The 23,036-nt window shown below is 32.8% G+C and overlaps 1 protein-coding gene across 2 annotated transcripts; it reads left to right on the top strand.

The window, feature by feature from the left end:
* The first annotated feature begins 4,777 nt into the window (after positions 1–4,777).
* LOC123523657 (aristaless homeobox protein-like) lies at positions 4,778–21,297 on the top strand. Of its 2 annotated transcripts, XM_045301314.2 has the most exons (5): positions 4,778–5,126; positions 10,601–10,719; positions 17,829–17,963; positions 19,642–19,895; positions 20,203–21,297. In XM_045301314.2, the coding sequence occupies exons 1-5, from the start codon at positions 5,108–5,110 to the stop codon at positions 20,264–20,266; spliced, it is 591 nt and encodes a 196-aa protein (XP_045157249.1). In that variant the 5' UTR covers positions 4,778–5,107; the 3' UTR covers positions 20,267–21,297. The 2 variants fall into 2 exon arrangements, with proteins under 2 accessions (XP_045157249.1, XP_053395886.1); XM_053539911.1 differs by lacking the exon at positions 4,778–5,126 and having other exon boundaries at positions 9,963–10,719.
* The last annotated feature ends 1,739 nt before the right edge of the window (positions 21,298–23,036 follow it).

Below are 23,036 nucleotides of genomic sequence, written 5' to 3'. Positions count from 1 at the left end.
CAGGTCAAGTTCGACTTTGAGATCAGTAGTCAAAGGTCAAGGTCACAGTGACTCGGATCAGTTAAACGGTTTCCAGATGATAACTTGAGAACGCTTGGGTCTAGGATCATAAATTTTTGTACACAGGTGTAACATGATAAAATACAGGTTATGTTCAACTTTGAGGTTAGTAGGTCAAAGGTCAAGGTCACAATAACACTAAACAGTTAAACGGTTTCCAGATGATAACTTGAGAATGCTTGGGCCTAGGATCATGAAAATTGATAGGGAGGTTGATTATGACCAGCAGATGACCCCTAATGATTTTGAGGTCAGTAGGTTACAGGTCAAGGTCACAGTGACCCGGAACATTTAAACGGTTTTCGGACAATAACAACGCTTGGGACTAGGATCACGAAACTTAATAGGGAGGTTGGTCATGTCCAGCAGATGATACGTATTGATTTTGAGTTCCAGAGGTCAGAGTGACCCGGAACATTTAAACCTTTTCTGGACTATAACTTGAGAACGCTTGGGCCGATGATCATGAAACATCATATTCATGGTGCTAAAATTTGAAATAATTTCATGTATTGTGAGCGCAATCTGATCTAAACGCAGTTATTAACGAACCAAGATTTCCTTTTGAAAATTAGATTTGTTTTAACCATTGATACAATGTACCGTCTGAGTTCTTTACAGTTGTAATTAAAAACTATCGTAGGTTCCATTGTTGTTCATTCTCGACAATAAAAAAGCAGCGTGACAATAAAGTTTCAATGTTCAGTATGGAATGTATGGAAGGCCGGTGCCAAATGCTACATGAAAAATATTTAATGTCAAATGCCAATTACTTAATGCTAAATGCAAAATACATTGCCTTCCATAGGAATGCGGATTGGGACATGCCAATTGCCGTTTACTAAATGCTATTTGCCATTTGCCTATTGTCATTTGCCAGTTGTTATTAATAACTTTTTGCTGAACGCGAGATCAGACATGTCAATTGCTAAATGCTATTTACCCATTGTTTAGTACTAGTTCCTGAGTGCTCAATTACTTATTGCTAACTGCTATTAGCAAATGAGCAAGGGCGAATAGCAACTGACAAATGAGAAACCGGTCAGACTCATTACTACACGTTCATGTAGGGTATGTCTATATTTCCTTGTCATATGGGCTCAAACGGGGTCGAAAACCTTCCAGACTTAAACATGGTTTAGATAGTGATATTTTTATGAGCAAACGCTGCCCGGTCATCTTAATCAAATGACCCTGTAGGGCTACCCGATGGATACACCAGGTACCTAATCTTGACCAGGACCTATACATCAACGTAAACTGTTGTAGTTAGTAACTCGAATTTTAGTTAGCTTGTCAAAAAGCTGAATTCATTTCAGGAGCCAACAGATGCCTGCCCTTTATATTTTTGAACAGAACAAATAAAGAATGTTTTTGTGTTTGTTTATTCATTTTATTTACGTCTCATTCATTTACAAACATATAAAATTTCATACAGACTAAAACAATTGTAAATGACCGTTCTAAATAGAACTATAAGAGACAATAAACATACTCACATTTAAGGGGACGCATACTTTGAAATTAGAAAAAAGTGGGTGGGGTATTATAAAATTTACCTGCAAAAAAGTACAAGGTTTTGGTAAATGAAATGAATACTATTTCAACTGTTATAAGTACACAAAGGATTGCTCACTAAAATAAAAATGAGAAAAACTGAAACAAGAAAGTTATTGCTGAATTACATAAGACTTCTTGTGTACATTCAGAGTCAACAATTAAGACTTTTTGGTGTGAAAATAATAGTGCTTTACTTTGTCCAAACATTTATCAATGTCCTACAGATTCTAATTTAAAGAAAGAATGTGAAATAAGTTCACTGTCTTGCTTTTCATTTCGCATATGTGAGCTAAAACACATTATTTAGTTTGTTTACAAAGTAGTGCATAAGAAAAGATACGGTGGTCAAGGAATGCCACATTGCAAAACTAAAAGAGTATATTCCCCTTAATACATTAAACATTTATCGTTACAGAAGTCTAGTGGCTTACAATAAATGCCTAGAAATGTTGCCATTATTAATTTTTATATTGGTATTCATGAACTACAATGCACTTAAATATCAAAACACATTCAAGAAACTTTTGAAAATGTATTGTCTTAAAAATCCCTAAAATAAGGTATGAAATTTGGTTGAGAGGTCCAATCGATGTGTATATGTGCAAAAGCAACATTCTAATTTTGTTCACAAAAGTTACTAATAAACAGCAGGAATGTCAATGATCAAAACTGGACGAATATATAGTGGACGCAACTTGACCCCGATGGTTGACCTTTGCATTATAATACATAATGAGGCACAACCTATTATTGAAAAGGAGTGTACGTAAAACACGAGCTGCACGAGAAAAAGGAAATATAATTTTGTGTAAATATAAATTAGTGTATTGGAAAGTTTTAATTGAGCAAATGTAAGTATATATACTTTGATACTGCACTGTAATCAAACTAATTCCATATAAATATACACGGCTCCCCTAAGCACCCTTGATTTCTATAATGAAATAACCGATATGAATAATCAGCCTAAGGTCAACCATCGCGGTCAAGTTGCGTCTACTATACAGTTATCCTCACTTTAATGTCATTTATAATTTGTCCTTGAATTCTCCACCATACTTTTCATAACTCTGTTTGCACGAGTTGCACGTGAATGCTGTCATTCACGTAAAAAAACGGGGTCAAATAGGTTGTAAATGCAATATCATCTAAACGTAATTAATGGATTATGCAGTTCAAGATAAACTTTATCTCATAACGTAACGAACATGTATAATGTTGTAACAACAACTTTACTTACACTGATTTAAGTAGCAGTCGGTTTATAAGTGACTTTATTGATTCATTTTGTGTTTTGTTATTGTTGTCAAAAAGTACAACGGAAGTGCCTCACAACTGAAGCGGAAACCAGTTTGATGCGCAAAGTAGTCCACTGTAAGTAATATTATCTGACAAATGTCCACAGAAATTAATAATTTTCTAATATTAAAGACGAATATCTGAATAGGATTCATTATTTGATAAGAAATTATAATCATCGACATGTTTTTTTTTAAAATCGTACACGTGCTGACACCTAAGTTGTCTCCCGTTGTTTATTAGAGTTACCTTTCGTCCGGCGCAGTAATACATTTGCAGTGAATCGCCGAGAAGTCGTGGGAAAATTAAAAACCATGTAAACAAACTAAAATTAACCACCATTTCAAGATGAATTTCAAGTGATCGACATTATGCATTTAACCCGCCTGACCTGTGTAGCATCTTAGATATCTGTTCTAAGGTATTCATTGTGTAGAATGTCATGCCCTTGCAATGCTAATCCTACTCTGATTTTTTTGTTTACATTTTTATCAATGAGAAATATGGCGTCCATCCCGAGATGAACAGACGTGGCGTTAAATTTTCACATGTTTAAGCAAACCTGGTGTGTTAGAAAGAAAATCTCATCCCTTCAACATTATTTGGAACACTGTAATTGTAAAAAACCTGTATTTTCCTTATACAAAAGCTTAATATTTTGTGTTGAATGTACTTTCACAAAGACCTCTGTTTTCCTATTACATTCATAGTACCACATCCTTATCCACAAAATACTGAATATTACAGGTGTCCATCAGTATTATATCAGTTTAGGAATATGTTTTTTATTTTCCCACCATCGATTTCTTGAATATGCACCCCTTCCGCATTGCTGTATGAACTGTGAATGTAGCAATATGCGTCCCCTTAAAAACATACCATATAACTTATAAATTCATATTAACTTAATTAAGAATTAAAATATAAAATCATGTGTACTATATTCAATATCATTTATGACTAAAATTCCTCTGGTATGACACTATACAAAGTTGACAATGACCAAGTGACTACATGAATACATCTATGGATATTGAGTGAGTACACGAATGCACGAATGTTGAGTAACTGACCAAGTGAGTACATGAATGTACGGATGTTGAGGTAAGTAGCCGAGTGGGTACATAAATACATGTGAAGATGATAAGTAGATGACCAAATGAGTACATGAGTGTACGGATGCTGAGTGTGTACATGAAAGCACAAATGCTGAGTAACTGACCAAGTGAGTACATAAATGTACGGATGTTTTGGTAGGTGACCAAGTGGGTACATGAGTACATGTACAGATGTTGAGTAGGTGACCAAATGAGTACATGAGTGTGTGGATGTTGAGTGAGTACATGAATGCACAAATGCTGAGTAACTGACCAAGTGAGTACATAAATGTACGGATGTTTAGGTAGGTGACCAAGTGGGTACATGAGTACATGTACAGATGTTGAGTAGGTGACCGAATGAGTACATGAGTGTGTGGATGTTGAGTGAGTACATGAATGCACTAATGTTGAGTACCTGACCAAGTAAGTACATGAATGTACAGATGTTGAATGAGTGCCCGAGTAAGTACATGAATATAAGTACGGATGTTGAGTAAGTGTGTGTATGTGTTCGGGTTAAACGTCTTTTACAACAATTTTAAGTGACTAAGAGTACACGAGTGTACGGATGTTGCATTGTTTGGTATTTGGAAATGTCTACTCTCTTATGGTGTTGTGTTCCGATCTGACTAGTAGGGTATTTTAAGATATTATAATTAACGCGCTGTTTCATGGATCTAGTAACCCTACGACCTGAAATTAGTACGTTTAATTAAAGATGTGTTAAGTATCACATTTATCGCTGGCATTATATATGAAATTAGTCGCTATACAACACCTTTGTTCTACGGCAAAGCGCTAAATTAAATATTTGTTTCCGCTAATAGTGTCAATTCGGTAAAATGCGTTTGTAATAATCTTTGAATCTATTGGAAATGACGCGAAAATAGGGATACAAACGACTTTAATGTTAACTGCTCAGGTGACTTATTAGTTCTGAGAAACATTATTTTCTGAAGTAAATGACACCTAAGTTAAGTTACATAATTTAGTTCAAAATTAACACGTCTGAAATTGAGTTTTCACGATCTTCAAATAGTCAGTCGCATTTTTGAAAGAGAAACTTACTTGATTCACTGAGAAACAAAATGGATTTAATTTTACCTGGTATTTATCCATCTTTGTAGCAGTTTCTATTTTATTTTATTTATAAAAATCTTTGATATTCAAGAATTTCACATAGTCATCAAAATGTATTTAACTTAAAGGAAATATCTATTTTACCAAAACAATTTTAACTATTTTTTGTCAGCCGACGCTTCCCGCTAAAATCAGTATTCCTGTAATGTATTTATTTATTTATTTATTTATTTTATTTTGTTTTTTTTTATTTTATTTTATTTTATTTTATTTTGTTTTATATTTTATTTTATTTTATTTCTTCATTAAGTTATTAGTTGATATCTTTTAGTAATCTTCCACTTATTTCTTTTAAATCTTTACATTTACTATTTATATAGTTCTTTACTTCTGATTTTCTTTTGAAGTTATAGAATTTGTAAAATAATGGGACTAGGGGAAAAGAAATTGATTGAGTCCATTGTTTAAAAAAAGCATAAATAAAATACATTGCACAGAAATGTGAGGAAACTTTTGTTGTAGTTCTAACGATTCATCTTAAATTCACATATGAATACAAACTGTACTTTTTTAATATTTAAATCTGCATTTTAACCTTTAAAGGAGTTTTAAGGATACCGAAGGAAAACATTTAGTAGCTAATAGAATGATTTACATGGAAGTTGTGATAAAAAGTATAAAAGGACACTGTATAAAGAGAAGGACTTTGTTGCTATATAGCCGGGGAAAAATGAACCTTTATAGCTTTTATTTTATTATTTTAGCCGCTGGTCTGCTTTCTTCCTTGTGAATGGGTTTAAATTATTATCTACGTTGAAAGCTTTTTTCCTGTATTGTGAGATTAGTGAAATATGACACTTTTAATGTAATTTTGCATGGGATTTTGCGTTTATGGACAGCATAAACACTCGAAAAAATAAAAATTTGGTTTTAATAACACTTATTGAAACACTTATCGAATGCCTTGCCGGTCAATCTATAGTTATGACTTTACTATGTACGCTTGCATTTTATGAAGCGCGGTTGGAACAAAATTTTGGTGATGCTGATTTATTTTTATATTTAGTTAAACAAAATTTATCAGATCAATATGCTAAATAAAATGGCATAAGATTAAATGACTCTAGCAGAGGTTTTTTTCCCACAAAAATATTGCTTCATTTGATTTTAAAATATACTTAGATTTCTTTTCAGTAAGTAAATTTTGTCAAGCGTTAACTAGAGTTTCTTTGCCTTTTAAGATTAATTAAAAGCATAAAAATATAGCCAACATGTTAAGCTTTTGTTTCCGTTTTATTAGTGCATAATATTTTGTTATTGATACAGTTTCAGTTTTAGTTTTTATTTGGCAAATCGGCATATATCATGCCTTTGGCCAGTTTAACAATTTTAAATGATGTATATGGCCAAGGCATACAACAACATTGTATAAAATACATTTAAGCAAAATTAAATTACAAAAGTTGAAGAATGTTTTACATATATACACAAACATAACATATATATATATATATATATATATATATATATATATATATATATATATATATATATATATATATATATATATATATATATATATATATATATATATATATATATGTAGAAGCAGCTTCCGTTTCAAGGTTATATATTTTGCAGTATTATATAACCTAGATTTACTTTTAGTAGATGACGTAATGTTGACAAATTTCTGCACACTATGCCATGCACAGTGACCAAGGTATTTGTTTCTTAAAATAGCATATGCTGGACAGCTTAACAAAAATGATACTCGGATTCAACCATGTTGGAGTTACACGTTTTACATATACGTTCATGTCTTTGAGTTCCATGAAATCTTCAAAATTCGACTTTCCAGATTATGAGAAAACATGCAAAACATTTTCTTAATTTATCATTTGTTATTGTATCTTAAGATTTTTCATCTCCAAAAAAGAGTTTACATTTTCTATAATAAACTAATTTTGACAAAGTGTTACATTCTCCTAAATGTAATGTTATGTAAATTTTCTACTGTTCACTGTATGTCGTGCATGTATAGTGACGCTCAAGGGCTTATTAGCCCAATGAAGTAAACTTTGAAACTTTAAACAATACTATAAGCACTCCTCTTTCGGATCTCGGGCAATAGTTTTGACTATTGACAGGCAAATCATATTTAATAAATGTATTAAATAGTATTACATGTATATATTTAACAGTATCTACCCTTTGTCTCTTTCTTCCTGTACAATACCAAGTATACAATAAGAACAGAACAGAACAGAACATAGAATTTATTTTGACTTGTACAAAGTACACCATCAAACATATAAGAATTTAAATTCTTTTTAACTAAATATGAAGGTCAAATACAATCTTTGTAGCATTTCAAATTATCTCAAGATGAACAGTATTATAAAGAAAAAAATAAACGTACAACATGATAATGTGATATTACAGTAAAGTATTCAAAATGGACGGTCTAATATTCGTGGCAATTTTACAATACATTGCTAATTGAATAGTATATTTCTGTTGTTACTTCGTATCAGTTCTAAAAACTTAAGCATGCTTGGTCGTGTAAAGTAATACCGTTTAATATATTGTTTCCTTACATTTGTGTAACAAGGACATACAATGATAAAATGAAATTCATCTTCTATATCCCTTTCATTGCAACACCGACAATTACGTTCATTTCTTTGTGATAAAGATATTGAATTATTGTCAATATATGCTGTTGTTCGCTGATGATATTGCTCTTTTTACAATTGATCCTAACAGTCTCCAAGCTTTGTTAGCTAATTTATACGAATATTCTTGGAAATGGGGGTTAAAAATTAATGTTAGCAAAACTAAAATATGTGTATTTGAAAAACGCAAAACTAGACATAATTTTGTGTGGACTGTCAATAATGTAACTATTGATACTGTTGATTCTTTTACGTATCTTGGTATTAAATTCCACTATACTGGTTACATGAAATATGCTGTACAAATGTTGCATGAACAGGCACTTAAAGCCTACAACAGTTTGCTTTCGGTATTTAATAAGATCAACCTTGATGTTAAAACAAAACTTAGACTGTTTGATTCGTTGGTATCTCCCATACTCTTGTATGGTTCTGAGATATGGGGCATTTACAATTACAAGAAGTTGATAGATTGCATCTTAAATTTTGTAAACAATTGCTTGGAGTTAAACCTCAAACATCGATTGCAGCTGTACTCGGTGAGTTAGGTAGATATTCTTTAACTGTTAAATGTAAAGAACGAGCACTGAAGTACTGGACCAAAATTATGAAAAATGTTGCCCATCTGTATTGTATTTAAATTGTTTAATGGCCAAAGGTATTGTATTTATGCCGATTTGCCAATAAATTTTGAAAATTTGAAACTTTGTAATCTATTTCTTCGTATCTTCCAGTATGTATTCTAAGGCTATATGCAGAAATTCTAAGTCCAGACCAGTTATAAACAATCTCAAATTGTATGGTAATAAATCTAAGTAATTTTCATAAGCAAGATTATACAGCTCCAGCACAATACTAGTTTCTTTAGATACGTGCCAACCTTGAATATAACAGTCAATATTCCGTTGTCTAAATATATGTATAAAATGTTTAAACTCAATTTCATATGGGTTATTCCAGATATCCACATAAAGCTTTTTAAAATTCATAACCCATTTTTTATCCTTTATTACAGTCAATGGGTTTTGATACGCAGCTGTACAATATCAAGTATACAATACAAATGTATACACTGATGCCCGAGGTCCAAAGGTCCTTGAGCTATTTTTTTCTTTACTATAGCCAAAAAGCCATTCAGTAAGCGTTTTATTACATGACATTTCAAATGAATTTCAAAGACGCTTTTTTTTTCTTTTGATTTTTTTTTTCAAACGTACATATATAGATACATATAAACACATGATGCAAACGTACAATTACATGAATTAATAATGTAAATATCAAGACATATTGTTCAACATGTAATTTTAGTAATCTATTATGTATACTTATTTTTATAACTACTTCATATACTATCTTAAGTCGTATATTATCATTGACATTTGTTATCAGGCAATTTACCAATTGGGGTAATATTTTACGAAAATATGATGAAATGTGTATGAGAAAAAAAAATATAGACAGGAAAAAAAGAGCACATATTTAACAGAAATATGTTCAAGTTGTTTAAGAAAAAAAAAGAAAGAAAAGAGGAAGAAAAAAGTGAAAAATGGGGGAAACTGATTTAATGAAATGAAAAATCCCTTAATAACTCTTAGTAGACAGTTATGGTTAGTTCTATTAATAAAATATCGGAATTTTTCAATATTTTGGTATTATTAAAGATGATATTTTGGCAGGTTAGGAAATATTTTACTTTGCTTTATTTCTTAAATTCTGTTGTTAATTTTTGCTTAGTTACCTATCGTTTCGATAACTTGAGACCAATTCTTTTCGAATTCAGATATTTTATTATTTCAGGCTGAAATGTATTTCAAACTTATAAGTTTATCTTTAAAATAAACTTTGAACATTGGTATAGAGAGGTACCTACAACAGTTTTCTTTAAACTTTGTTTTATAAACATAATACTTTAGAAGCAAAGCAAGATAATTTCCAGCTCGATTGGTACAGGTATCATACGAAAAAATGATTTTTTTTTCTGTAAATTAATGTCAATATTAAATCTTTCTTTTGCCCAATTACTTAAGTCAAATAAAAACTTATTAACATGTGCACATTCAAATGTTCTATTGTCTCTTGTTGTTGACGACAATATGAACATAAATTGCTGTCGACTTTATTTATTTTATACAAAAATGATTTAGTTACTAGAATATTTTGATTTATCTTAAATTGAAATTTTTTTAGTTTGACTTCCTTGATTGTTTCTATATTTTTGCAAAATAATTTAAATTCTAATTCTGAGATATGTTTTAATGTTTGGTTCCATTTATTTGGTATGTATATTTCCTTAATTCTTGTAATGGTATTATAAAAAGAGCTACTGCCCTTTTTATCTTTAACAAGTAATCTTAAGTATGGGTTAATATCTACGTTGTATTTGTGGACAGTTGTTTTATTATTTTTTATCTTTTCTTTCCATTCGTTTGGTATATTATTCATAATTCTATGTAGGTCTAAAAATGTACCATTTACTGAATATATACGTTTTAACTCATCTATCGTGTATCGTCATCTTTTGATTTTTTATTGTTTTTTTTTTTCTTTTTTTTTCTTCTTTTTTACTTTTGGTGTTGAGCAATAGACCGGTCAGTAGCACAAACTATGGACCGCCGATTTATATTAGAAGTCATGGACTATTATAGTATCTTTAAAGCTAAATGCATAACAGAATTTGATAAATATTTCTTTTCTTTTTTTACTGTAATATATATTATACAGCTCAAAAAAGTCAAAAATTTTCGTGTTCAAAATTAACATAACTGGTCAGAAATTTCATGCATTCGTACACACTCAATTTTATAAGTGGATTTATTCCAGATTTAGCAGCGGGATCAAAAGGGACAAAAGATGAAAACAGAGAACACAATAAACTTGATACAGACAAAACGATAGGAAAGCTGGACCTTCAACAGTTTATCACCAACCATTCGAGACAGGTAGTGTGTACACATTTGATTATTTTCGTATATTTTTTTCCTGATTATCTACTTTTTTCTTCTGTATCTTTTTATTTATTTTTTCGACGGTTTTAACCGGATTTTATCCATTTTGTATTCCATCCTAGTGACTAGTATTAATGAATAATATCAAATAAATGAGTAATATGTTTTGGCATAAATTACAAGATGTATATCACTGTTATATTTCAATAGCTCAATGTAAAAAGAAATATGTAAGAAATGCATCTACTGAATATGTCTAATTTGGGGATTTTGTTAAAAAGATCATGTTCTTCTTACATCAAATTCTGTTTAGCAAAAATGCATAAAACACGCCTTATAATTACGTATATTTTATGACGAGAAAAATATTTTAAGAAATAAGATAAGTAAAAAGTGTTGTAGGCACAAATTACTTTTATTTTTACTTGCAAAAACATGTTTCTTAACGTAAAAGACTTGGTGCGCACGTCACCTGTAACCGTACCGGGAGGTCGTTAATTCCTGATGGATCGGATCCCAATGCGGGCACAACACCGCGTTCTTCTTCAATGAAAATGACACCAATACTGCTGTTTTTTTTTTTTTTTTTTTTGTTTTTTTTTTTCGGTAGAGGGGGAAACTTAAAAGTGGTTCAAATACAGTCACAATTCATTTGAACTTTTTTATCTTGGAAAAACTGAACATCAGAGAATTCTTTTGTTAAGTTTGATGTAGCCTAAACACTATATTGCAATAAATGTAAGGTACAAAAAGGATCAAGTAGAAAGCTTTAAGCTAGTTTAACATTCTTTCCTGAAATATACAATATTAAGAGTAGTAGAAAGCCAAGCTTCTTGTGTAGTTTGATATTTTGTTTCGGTAACATGTTAACTTCACAATAAACAGTATTGTATGTAGACCGGTTAGACATAAAATAAAGGAAAATAAATACATGTATACGTGTATTCATTTTGTATTTAAAGCAAAATTAAAGACAAAAACATATCTATGAGATCGTAAAGGAAAGAAAGGCATTCATTTTGTAAATTGGAGTAACAAAATAAATAAAATATGAAGCGTCATATAGGAGAAAACTGATTTTCAAATGTACAGTCAAGAAAAGAACAGAAGTACTATGAAATTAAAATACAAGAGTACAAATCATTAAAAGACAGACTAGATGAGTATGGAAGAGTTATTCTGAAACTTCTTCAGAAAAGTGAGAGATGGTCACTGTGAATTGATGGGATATATAAAGCTAGCGCCTCAGCAATAAATTCAATTTCAGTTCGAACCAATCGTGACAAGTTGACTGAAAATAGTTTCTTGTGTCATAAATAATATTGCGAATGATTAAAAATTGCTTTCGAAGAAAGTACTTCAAGAAAAAAGAAACATATTATAAAATTATAGCTAATCAGCATGTTTTTTTTGTTTTTTTTTAATGTTTGAGGCCCTGGTGGTAATCCCGTTTATTGTTTTCTTAATTAGTATAAAAGGGATCGGAGAATTAAGTCATCCACATATTGACCTTGCGATAACATATTATTATATATAAACAATTTCAGTAAGTAAAATGTTCATACATATACATAAATATGCACATATATAATTTCATAATATAGATGGTAGTCATTCCGTGGTTTTTAATTTTCTTAGTTGTTTTTTTTTAAATTTTTGTAGAAAATACAAAGCAACGAATAATATAAAGAGGAAGAAAAGAAAAAGGTACTCGTCTCGTGCTGTCGCCAACTTAAACGTCTGATAATTTATCAGACGTGGATGTTTTCATTTTACCAGATATGCTGATTATTTTGGAAATCAACTTATTGGTTGAATAGCAGAATTTTAACACGAGCACCGGCGTGCATAGGTTTTTTTCCTCATTAATGCCAAATCTTGAAAACGGTTTTAGGTGACGTAATTGCATGACAATGGATGGTATATATTATAGAAATAAATAATATCTGTATTAATATAAATGAATAAAAACTACAACTGGAAATGAATCATCAGAAAATAACAGTGATCCACTGGTTAATGTTTGTTGTTTTAAACAAATAAGGTGTTTCCTTTAATCCTTTAAAACGTAAGGCAACAGCACTTGTACTATATATCATTCTAATAAACTCAACGTGTGATAACTTCAAAAAACAGTGAGTCGGTATTTTCGAGGAGTCTCCCTGGCCGGGAGGTTAAGATTGTTGGGTCCCAGTTACTTGCCCATCAACGTACCATCGTATGGTTCCCAAATGTCGCTTGGGATGTACAAGTAATCTATGCGAGGAAACTGGCTTCCGGAAGGTCAATGGTTCTACCCAGGTACACGCACTTGAAGTCGATGGTGCCCGCCCGTGAAGAAATAATGCCCGGAAAGGCACATGGGGTCTTCCTCCAACATACAAACTGGAAAGTCTTCATATGACCTAAAAAGGTGAACCCAACAAAACGGTATATTTGCTCGTAAATTTCAGTAATTATTGACAACAAATAGTCGTAAATTTTCTTTGCCATTCACGATATTTAAAATAGCGTAAACACAACATTTTCCTGTAAATTCAAAAAAATGTCAAAACTTTTTAAGAGCAAGAATTTTACAAAGAGGAAAATAAAAATACACTACTGTTTATAAAATTGGAATTATTTATTAAATAAAGTAAGTTTTTGTCAAACTCTTAACGTCACACCATCCTTTCTCTGTTCATACTAATGTTATAGAAAATAACATAAGATTTCTTTGTCCGTCTAGAGAGAGCATCAGTATAAGACTGCCTCTGTATTTCGCATGAAATACAAATGTACACAAGTAAAAATATTAAAGAGAAATCGCTGCACGCTCTTGTTCGATTGTAATAAAAGATTTAGTTCATATCATATAGCCTTCCAACTTTTAATGATACCCTAAGTGCTCCTTCTTGCATTTCTGCATGTCGAAATTGACACCTGCATGGGTACTGCCACCGACCTTCCGTAAGGGTGGTTTCCTCGTCATCACTAAAAGGGATTCAACCAACAGAGAAAGAGTGTTTCTGCTACTGTCATAACTACCCGGCCAAGGAGGTCCCCTTCCTGAGTTTCTAAGAATGCATTCTCAATATATGCGATGTCATTGTATCATTTTTTGAATATTCAAAGAAAATTGTGCAATACATGTGTATGTTAAAAAAGAGGTTTTGTAACTAGATTTATTAAGTCATTATTTTTGACATATTACACATTTGTAGTAAATGTGAAGAAAATACCATGCTTGGAATCGCAGATGAAGAGCGTATGTATTTCGTCGAAAATGTATTGAGGCCAGTATCGCAAACAGAAAGTCCTTCTTCATTGACTAAAAATTTGTTAACACATAATATCATTACTTATCATTGAAAAAATGGATATTCACTCATTGTCTTTCTATTGGTCAAATATACTTTCTTATTACATACTCGTTTTTATTCCCCGTTAAGTTACACTGGTACCGGAAACGTCAATATTTTTCCATACACTGACGCCTGAATTTCATATCGGGTGCGTGATGTAATTCAGTGTGTGCTGTTGCACTATTTTTTTTCTATTTAGTTCAGTATTGTCAGTCCTATTTAGGCTATTGAACAAATTTATGATAGTTGCATTATATTTATACGTGTAGATGTGTATGTAATAAAAAGGTTATTATCTTTGCATCGAGAAATATGCACTCGTTCTTCAGTGGAAGAATATTGCGCTCCTAAAGTCGCGCAATATTTCCACTGAAGAACTCGTGCATATTTCCCGATACAAAACAAATAACTTATAAGTATTGTATCTTGTTACATAATAAAAATGAAATGATTTTCCGATATTATTACAATTTTTTGATGTAAAAATATATATAGGATATTACAGGAGTGTCTTTTCATATTGAATTTATTAAACGAGTTGAATAAAATGATAAAATTCGAGTTATCAGTTTTATTTAACGAGTTTAATAAATTCAATGTGGAAAGTTACAAAATGTATGCCTAATATTCTTTTTGTCACATATTAGCTTTTCCTGTCGAAACATCAAAAAAGTCAACTTTCTTTAACTATTATAAACAAGGTAATTTGACCAACGTCTCCTATACTTTATCCTACCCTCTTATAAGATATAGCACAATATCGGCCTGCTTTATCTAGTCAGTGTTAAGATATCATTTTACGGGAACTTTTGAAATCACTTATTTTAACAAAATTTTGCATTTAAATCATCACCATTGTATTGGAAATGTCTGAACTTAGAAAATGAGTGGTTAAATCAAAGGTTTTCATCCTGAAACAAAAAAGTTATTACTATTTTTCACTTTTACAGCACTTCAGCCGGAAATTTTGAAAACATTTTTTTTTCCGAATTTTTCATTGAAACTGTTATCATTGTATCGGAAATGTTCTAACTAAGAAAATAAGTGGTAAAGTCAAAAGTTTTTATCCAGAAACAAAAAAGTTATTGCATTTTTTTTAATTTTCCACAAACTGAATTACACTAGCAAACGTCATATTATATGACGTCAAGTCTACACGCTGTTGCTCTTTCCAACGATTTTTTCCAAATTTTCTGAACAGGTAGGATAAATAGAATATTAGATTACTGTCTGAAAAAAAAATTAAATTTATTCGGCTCGTCTAAGAACAAATATAAGGCTCGGCAGAGCCTCGCCTAATATAATTTCTTCAACTCGCCTAATGAATTTAAATTTATCAGACAGTAACCTAATATTCTCTATTTATAAACGACGTCGACGTCAAAGCTTTATTAAAAATGTTGTAGGTAGTCTATTAACAATGCGTATAGACAGAAAATTATAAAAACAAATTATTATCAGTAAGTGCTTTCAAATATTCTTCTAGTTGAAATTCAGATTTAAAGATACGGTATGACTGTAACCGATTAGAATTGTTAATATCAGAATACCATTTTTGTAAAAAGTTGTCAATAATTCTTTTCTTAATTACCTCAAAAGGAATTTCAGATTCAGACTTTTGATTCCGTACATATAATAAACCATGTTCTTGTAAAATATTTTTAATTTGGAAGGCCCAGTTCTGTCCACTATATGTAGAATTAAAATCAGCATCTTTTTCTTTTGCATCATATAAATTGTTTTTACAAGTGCTGGGTCATTTTGTTTAAAAAAGATTATCCAGTACTTGGTCATGTTTATTTTTCGAAGGACTGATAAGGGGATTCTTCCAAGTTCTCCATAAAGTGCTGCTAAATTGGTTGATTTTTTTACACCTAATATGCGTCGTAAATATCTGGTGTGAATAGCCTCAACATCAGTGGCTTCGTGTATACCTAATACTTCTGATCCAAAATTGAGAATTGAAGACACGAGTATATCAAACAATTTACATTTTTTGATTTATTGGTAATTCTACATTATTGAAAATGCAGAATAGGTTATACAGCGCAAAAGATGCGTGTTGAGCGATACATTTCTGAGTGCGATACCAGTTACCATTTATGTCATACCTAGATATTTGAAAGAGGTCATTGTTTCTATCACATTACCGTAGATCATGTAAATGCTTTTGTTTTTGATTTGTTAATTTTCAAACCCCACAAATTGCAGTAATTTTCAACATCAGTTAGCATAGACTGTAGTGTTTCTGGCGATTTGGCAAAAATTACGAATATATAAGAAATATATCTATATTACAGTTTCTGGAAAACGCTCATGGAGCTAACAAGCTCATGTAGTATTTAAGAAATAATTTATAGCAAAAGAATGCCTTAACACTATTTAAGCACGATGGGTGGTTATACGTCGGGCGCAATAATTTCACCAGGGCGCAGCCCGAGTGAAATTATTTGAACGACGTATTAGTTTAAACATAGTTTATTTCAAACAAAATTGCAATATTTACAATTCATGATACTTGGTACATCAGATCATGCCTGAAAAAGGATCAGAGCCGAAAGCAACAGCTTATAGAGGTCTTCTCCTACAGAAACAGATTGTTGTAGGTACAGTACGGCAGTGTTTATGATCTTGTCTTGATCTTGAACGACGTATTACCTACCACCCGAGTGTATAAAAAGTGTTAAAGCACTCTTGTGCTTTAAATTATTTCGATTCTAATATGCCCGTAATCTCAAACACTCGGTAAAATATATAAGCGCTTTTTCTTGGTCGCAACAAAAAAAATGACGTCACCGCACGTGAACGTGACGTCATTCTAGCGTAAGAGTGTTTTAGGTTAGAGACCTACAATTGTTTTCCCATAGACTTACATTGTAACATTATGGCGTGTACGGCCTTCCATACATCGAAACGTATATCTAATTACAAGTTTTACAAGAACCAAAATATTGGACGATAAACATATGAATAGTGATACTTTATTTAAGTAATTTTCGTGTGAATGAGATGACCCCTGTTTACATCATTGACGTGGCGGGAGAAATTCATTTGATACAACTTTTTTCCAATACACATAAAATGTAGCAAATTTTGTCAAAATGTAGATCTATAATAAAATACTGTAAATGCAGTGAAAAAAATATCAATTTTGAAAAAATAATCACTTCCTGGGTTTGTTTACATGACTGACCAAGCAGAACGCACAGACGTTACCTTATTCCCAGGTATACACTTACCTCATTCCCAGTAAGTTCCCTGTACTATTTTGAATTGGTGGTCTCTGACCTTTAACAGAGACAAGCATATTAGAATAGAAATTCTAACACGACCAGCAAATAACCTACATACATGTAGAGTAAAATCTGTCTCGGGTTATTTTGCAATAAACCACTCGCGTGCAATGACGTCATCCGATCCAGATGCGTAGCACGATAGTAAAAAGTAGTTACCATTCTTTCTAACACTGTTGATAATAGTATGTCGTGTTAGAATCGAAATAATAAGTTCCAAAGTGTGCTTTATCGTAGAATAACCCGAGTTTTTCGTTCTTATGCGAAACAATATATCACTCAGGCCTACGGCCTTCGTGATATATTCTTACGCATAAGAACGAAAAACTCGGGTTATTCTACGATAAACCACGTTTGGAAACTGATTATTTCTTAAATAACCAACATTATGAGTATTCAAACAGAATGTACTCTGTATGTGTAATAGAACTCTTAAGAAATTGGTTCAACCTATAATTTATTACAGAGGCGTCAGCGGACGTCGTTTACACCATGTCAACTGGCAGCACTTGAAGAGCTATTTGCGAGGACACATTATCCCGACATCTTTGTGCGAGAGGAACTGGCCACCAAGATAAACCTTTGCGAGGCTCGAGTACAGGTACACATGTTATTGGTATTTCTAAGTTTTTGAAATCAAACGAAATATTATATTATTTTATTGCATGGTTTTACGGTGTTCCATCAGACCATTCAGACTGCAGGACTCAGCGATCATTTCAAGGATACTAAATTGAGATTCATTTTAAAGGGTAAATGCAGAAATAATTCACAAGGTGTGTCGTCTTTTTCTTGGTGTATATTTTATTGGTAGATATATACACATATATTAGATGATATCCAACCAATATCTGTCTACCCAGGCTTGCTGTATTGACGTTTCAATGCGCTTTCTTGGTTTTTATTAGAATGATTTCAATTCTGAAATTGTTTCCCCACTTGAGCAACACCATCCATACGGTGTCTATACCACAACTAATTTGTTTTGTCTATACTACAACTAATTTATTTTGCAAAAGCTTGCTCAAAGTTAGAGGATTTTAATCATAGAAATCTTTATATCACCAAACAAATATTACAACAGATCTACCGATATTACAAAACCAAAGGTCGTTCAAATTTTTTAAGAAATATAACACTTCTAACTATTGGTCTTACACACCTCGTGCTATGGGGATGTAATTTATAAACTACGGAAAATTAAACATATTACTTTCTTCAATCAAATATTTGTAAAAATCTGTTATTAAAAGAGGATACAATGCAAAATTGCACAGCACAGTGCATGCTTGGTGTTGATGCTCGACAGATATACTCGCTTTAGTACGAGAATCGCTGATGCATTTCTCCTAAATGGAGAAAGTGGAATTTTGTTTTGCTCAGACTTCAGACAAATTGTTGAATACATTATGAATCGACCCTATCTATACATTTTACTTTATATATCAGCACTGTTAGAGATTTTATCAGCGGCACATTGTTTTATTTGCTCTGTCTTGTCCAACTAGGTGCAGACAGTGTAAGTGCGAGGCTAGCATGTCCCGAACTAGTTTCCTTGAACATTCCAAGGCGATCCCCTTATTTTCGATATGCTTTTTGTCCTTTTCTTATCATATGTTATGTGTATTGTCTGGTATATTGGTGGTATTGCTTTCTTAGACCCCAACCACAACTTTTCTTTTTAACTTTTCGTGAGGTTAGGTGTCCAACAAATACTGGTTTGAGCTTGCAACTGGTCGTTCTTAGCCAGTGCCCCACTGCCTTCCTTTGTCTGATCGTTTTGTCTTAACTATTACACTGTTTTACTATATGCATGTCAGTTAGTGAGTGTTTGGGTGCGTGCGTGCGTGCGTGCGTGAGTGTCCATGCCTGTACTGATGTGCTTAGGGTAACTCGCGCTTTCCCCTTTGAGTATTCATCCTTTTATTTCCCGATCCCGATTTTTCACATAATTAAATATACTTGCTGGTGGATATTTGAAGCAACTCGTAAGCTATATATTGCCACCACAGTTTCTATTTGTGGAGGGATTACTCTGCGATATGTGACTCTGGCTGTGTTTGCTGTGCTCTATGCTTCTAAGAAATCTACCCTTTTAATTTTCAATGCTTCCAGATATCAGAAACTACTTTAAAAGTGTGAATTGCAAACTTCTAATTAAACTCCTTCACTTGTTTAAGGCCTGAGGAAACTTGTTACTTCTCCAAATTACGAAATTCACCTTCCAGATAATGATAATGACTTTTTTGCATTTCTCGAAACCGTTTCATTTATTTAAGGTATGGTTTCAAAACAGACGAGCTAAATGGCGCAAAGAACTACGGAAGACTGGAAGCAACGCTGGATTAAGATATTACAATCATATGCCAATAAACGATACTGTGGCTGCAGATCTGAACCGGCGACTTCGTCAGAACGCCTCATGTGGGCCACCAGTGATGCCGCCCTTTTTTAGTGGTATGGGATTACACGATAACTCCATGCAGGATTTTTGGTATTCGCACGCTTTAAGATATTCAGGACTCTTTGACAGGTATGTACGTGTAATGTTTCCTTTAACATGTATAAAACCATCTGTGAGCAGAGATTACCTGCCTATGAAAAAAATTACATGTGTAGTTTCATGTTAGATTTCGATAGTTGCAGTGTATTTAACATTGTTAATAAAGAAAACCACTTCCTGGCTTCCCAAGCATGGTCCTTTCACACAGGTTTGGCTGTATTGCCTAAGCTGTCCTTTCATTTGTTTACCGCCTCTTCGAACTAAACAAGTTAATCAGTATATAATAATGATTTAATTACCTATGAACAATACTTAACATTGTCTTTATATTTTTCAGGTGTCCACCGGGCGGTGACATCCGAAATCAGCACCACCATAATCTTCACACACCGACAAAATGAAACACCTGTCAATTTGTGCTACTGATTATGATCATGAACTTAACTTCAACCATCTGACAACAGCAAGCGTTTGACAACCATGAACTCTACCTTCCACCAACTGACAACAGCAAGCGTTTGACAACAATGAACACTATTTTTCACCATCTGACAATAGCAAGCGTTTGACAACCATGAATTCTACCTTCTACCAACTGACAACAGCAAGCGTTTGACAACCATGAACTCTACCTTCAACCAACTGACAACAGCAAGAGTTTGACAACCATGAACTCTGCCTTCCACCAACTGACAAAAGCAAGAGTTTGACAACCATGAACTCTGCCTTCCACCAACTGACAACAGCATGAGTTTGACAACCATGAACTCTGCCTTCCACCAACTGACAACAACCATTAACAAGTTACCTTCTTCCAACTGACAACAGCAAGCGTCTGACAATCATGCATATTATTGCCATGCCCAGTGCTAAATTGCACTGGCTTTTATAGCAAGGTGGAGTCAAACCCGTTTATAACGACCACGCGTTTACTAGAATGGAAAGTTGCCTTTGTGAGGTGGACTATATTCGCAGAATGACACAAATAAATAAACTGGAAATAGAAAGTGTTGTATTTAGAGCTAACTTATTCATGTTAAAAGATGGTGTCCATCTTAAATTTTACAATACTAAATGCCCGTATCTATACTCTGAGTATCTCTTGCTTACACCAGGAACGTTTTTGGTCTGTTACAGACAGGGATACAGTCAGTTTCAGCGCCTACATCCTTTGACATATGTCGCAGATTTGTTATGTCTGTTTCACTCACTTGGTTAGTTCAATATACTACTAGTATGTAATATCAAAGTGTTCTTAAAGGCTCACATCGTATTGCCGGATGGTAAAATGTGCCATATTTCTGTCAATGTGCCTGTAATTTTGTTACGTTTAAAACTGTATATAACTATGTTTATGACATTTATATTTGTTGGTCTGTGTGAACATAAATAGCGAGCTAATTAGCTGAAATCTGCAAAATAAAATATTTCTTCAAGCAAAAATATTTATGTGCATCCATAATTATGTTGATATTCGAAACCAGTTTCATTTTCTGTTTCCATGATGTATCTGCGAGGGATAATAACAGTGAGGTTAACATATAAGTCTAACGAATGGTCCTAAAACATAGAAGAAGAAGAAGAGTCTTTATTATGCAATAAATCAAACAAAATCCATCAGCATATCTTCAATATACATACAAAGTAATAAATAATGGCAAGATAGCAGATATGTAAATACAAGTTTAACAATTGTTTCAGTAATTCATAGGTATCAGTTATAACACAGCTTTGGAAAAGACAAGCATGTGTATTAGCTATTTAAAACATAATGATTTAAAAAAAAAATATGTCCTTTGTAAGTCCTAATCCTTAGTCATTCATGTTTGTTCTGTATCGAACTTTTCAGAACAAATCTCATTTTTTAAAGCAGACAAATAGACTGGAAAATATTTAAATTTACGGACTGTCCTAAAGTAAACCTGGGGGAGAAAATACCACGGTCTCTACCAGGGATCAAACTCCGGACTTCGTGATTCGTAGGCAGGCACTCTAACCACGCCGGTTAAGCGTAAACCCGAGAGCAAGGCTGTTGGAAGTGGCACTTCTCCCTTTACTTTTTCAGAGCTAACCAGCACCGTAACCCATCGTGCTCACCGCCGGTCGGTCTAACATATCTGACACCATTAAAGTAATTCGTGAGGAGAAAATGACACGGTCCGTACCGGAGACCATATTCAGCACCTCGTGATCTGTGAGACACTCTAATCACGTCGATAAAGGGTTAATCCAACCATGAGACTGCTGGAAGTGGCCTGAAAATCGACTATCACTTCAATCCAGATATTTGCAGAATGTCTGTAAAACATCGATATCCTAGGCCTGGTAGGTTTACTGGCCTCTTTCCAACAGCCGTACTGTTTGGTTAACCCTTTAACAGCATGGTTAGTGTCCGCCTATTAATCACGAGGTCTGGGGTTCCATCACCAGCAGGGACCTTGGTATTCTCTCCACCAGGTTTATTTCATACAAAAAAATGTAGAGCATCTTTTTTTACAAGGATATATGCCCTAAGGTTCGACCAAAACTAATAGCCATGTCCCTGAGATTTTTGAATTTATCATTAAATAGCAAATATTACAGAAGAAGCCCTCATACCCTTCCGTGGCAAAAAAGAAAATGTCAAATCAAGCGTATTGCAACTACACAAGGTTCGCGTGAATATGAACATGATGGAGGCTGTGCTCTTTCTTGCATAATTTATGTACCTAACGTTTAATGGTCCGACTATGTTAAATACTTTTTAGAAATGGCGTTTGTCTTTAAAACATTTGATTATACGATATTTTGCATCAAAGTTTTAGCGACACTCAGTCTACCAACATGGCGGACACTTGATAACGTCCAAAGTATATATCGGAACTAACTCACTTTTGGTAAAAATGGAGTCCTTTAAAACATTGTCACAGGAGTCATGTAAAAGGCAAACAAGCACACGCACGCGTTTATTCATACGCACACACGTGCATGCATACAAATTAAGCAGTAAAACGACTGAGATGCCTTTGAAACGATGAATAAAATCAACTTTTTATTTTTTTCTCAATGTGACTTTAAATTCTATGTAAATGAAAAATCTATCACCCACAGCCTACTTAATAAAATCCAAAGGGAAATTGAGAGTCATGTACGACGCAAGGTGTCTTCCAACTACGTCGATCGGTTGTTATC

The sequence above is a fragment of the Mercenaria mercenaria genome, chromosome 3 (assembly GCF_021730395.1).
Source record: "Mercenaria mercenaria strain notata chromosome 3, MADL_Memer_1, whole genome shotgun sequence".
Taxonomy (NCBI): Eukaryota; Metazoa; Mollusca; class Bivalvia; order Venerida; family Veneridae; genus Mercenaria; species Mercenaria mercenaria.
This window is presented reverse-complemented; position numbering and strand designations above follow the sequence as displayed.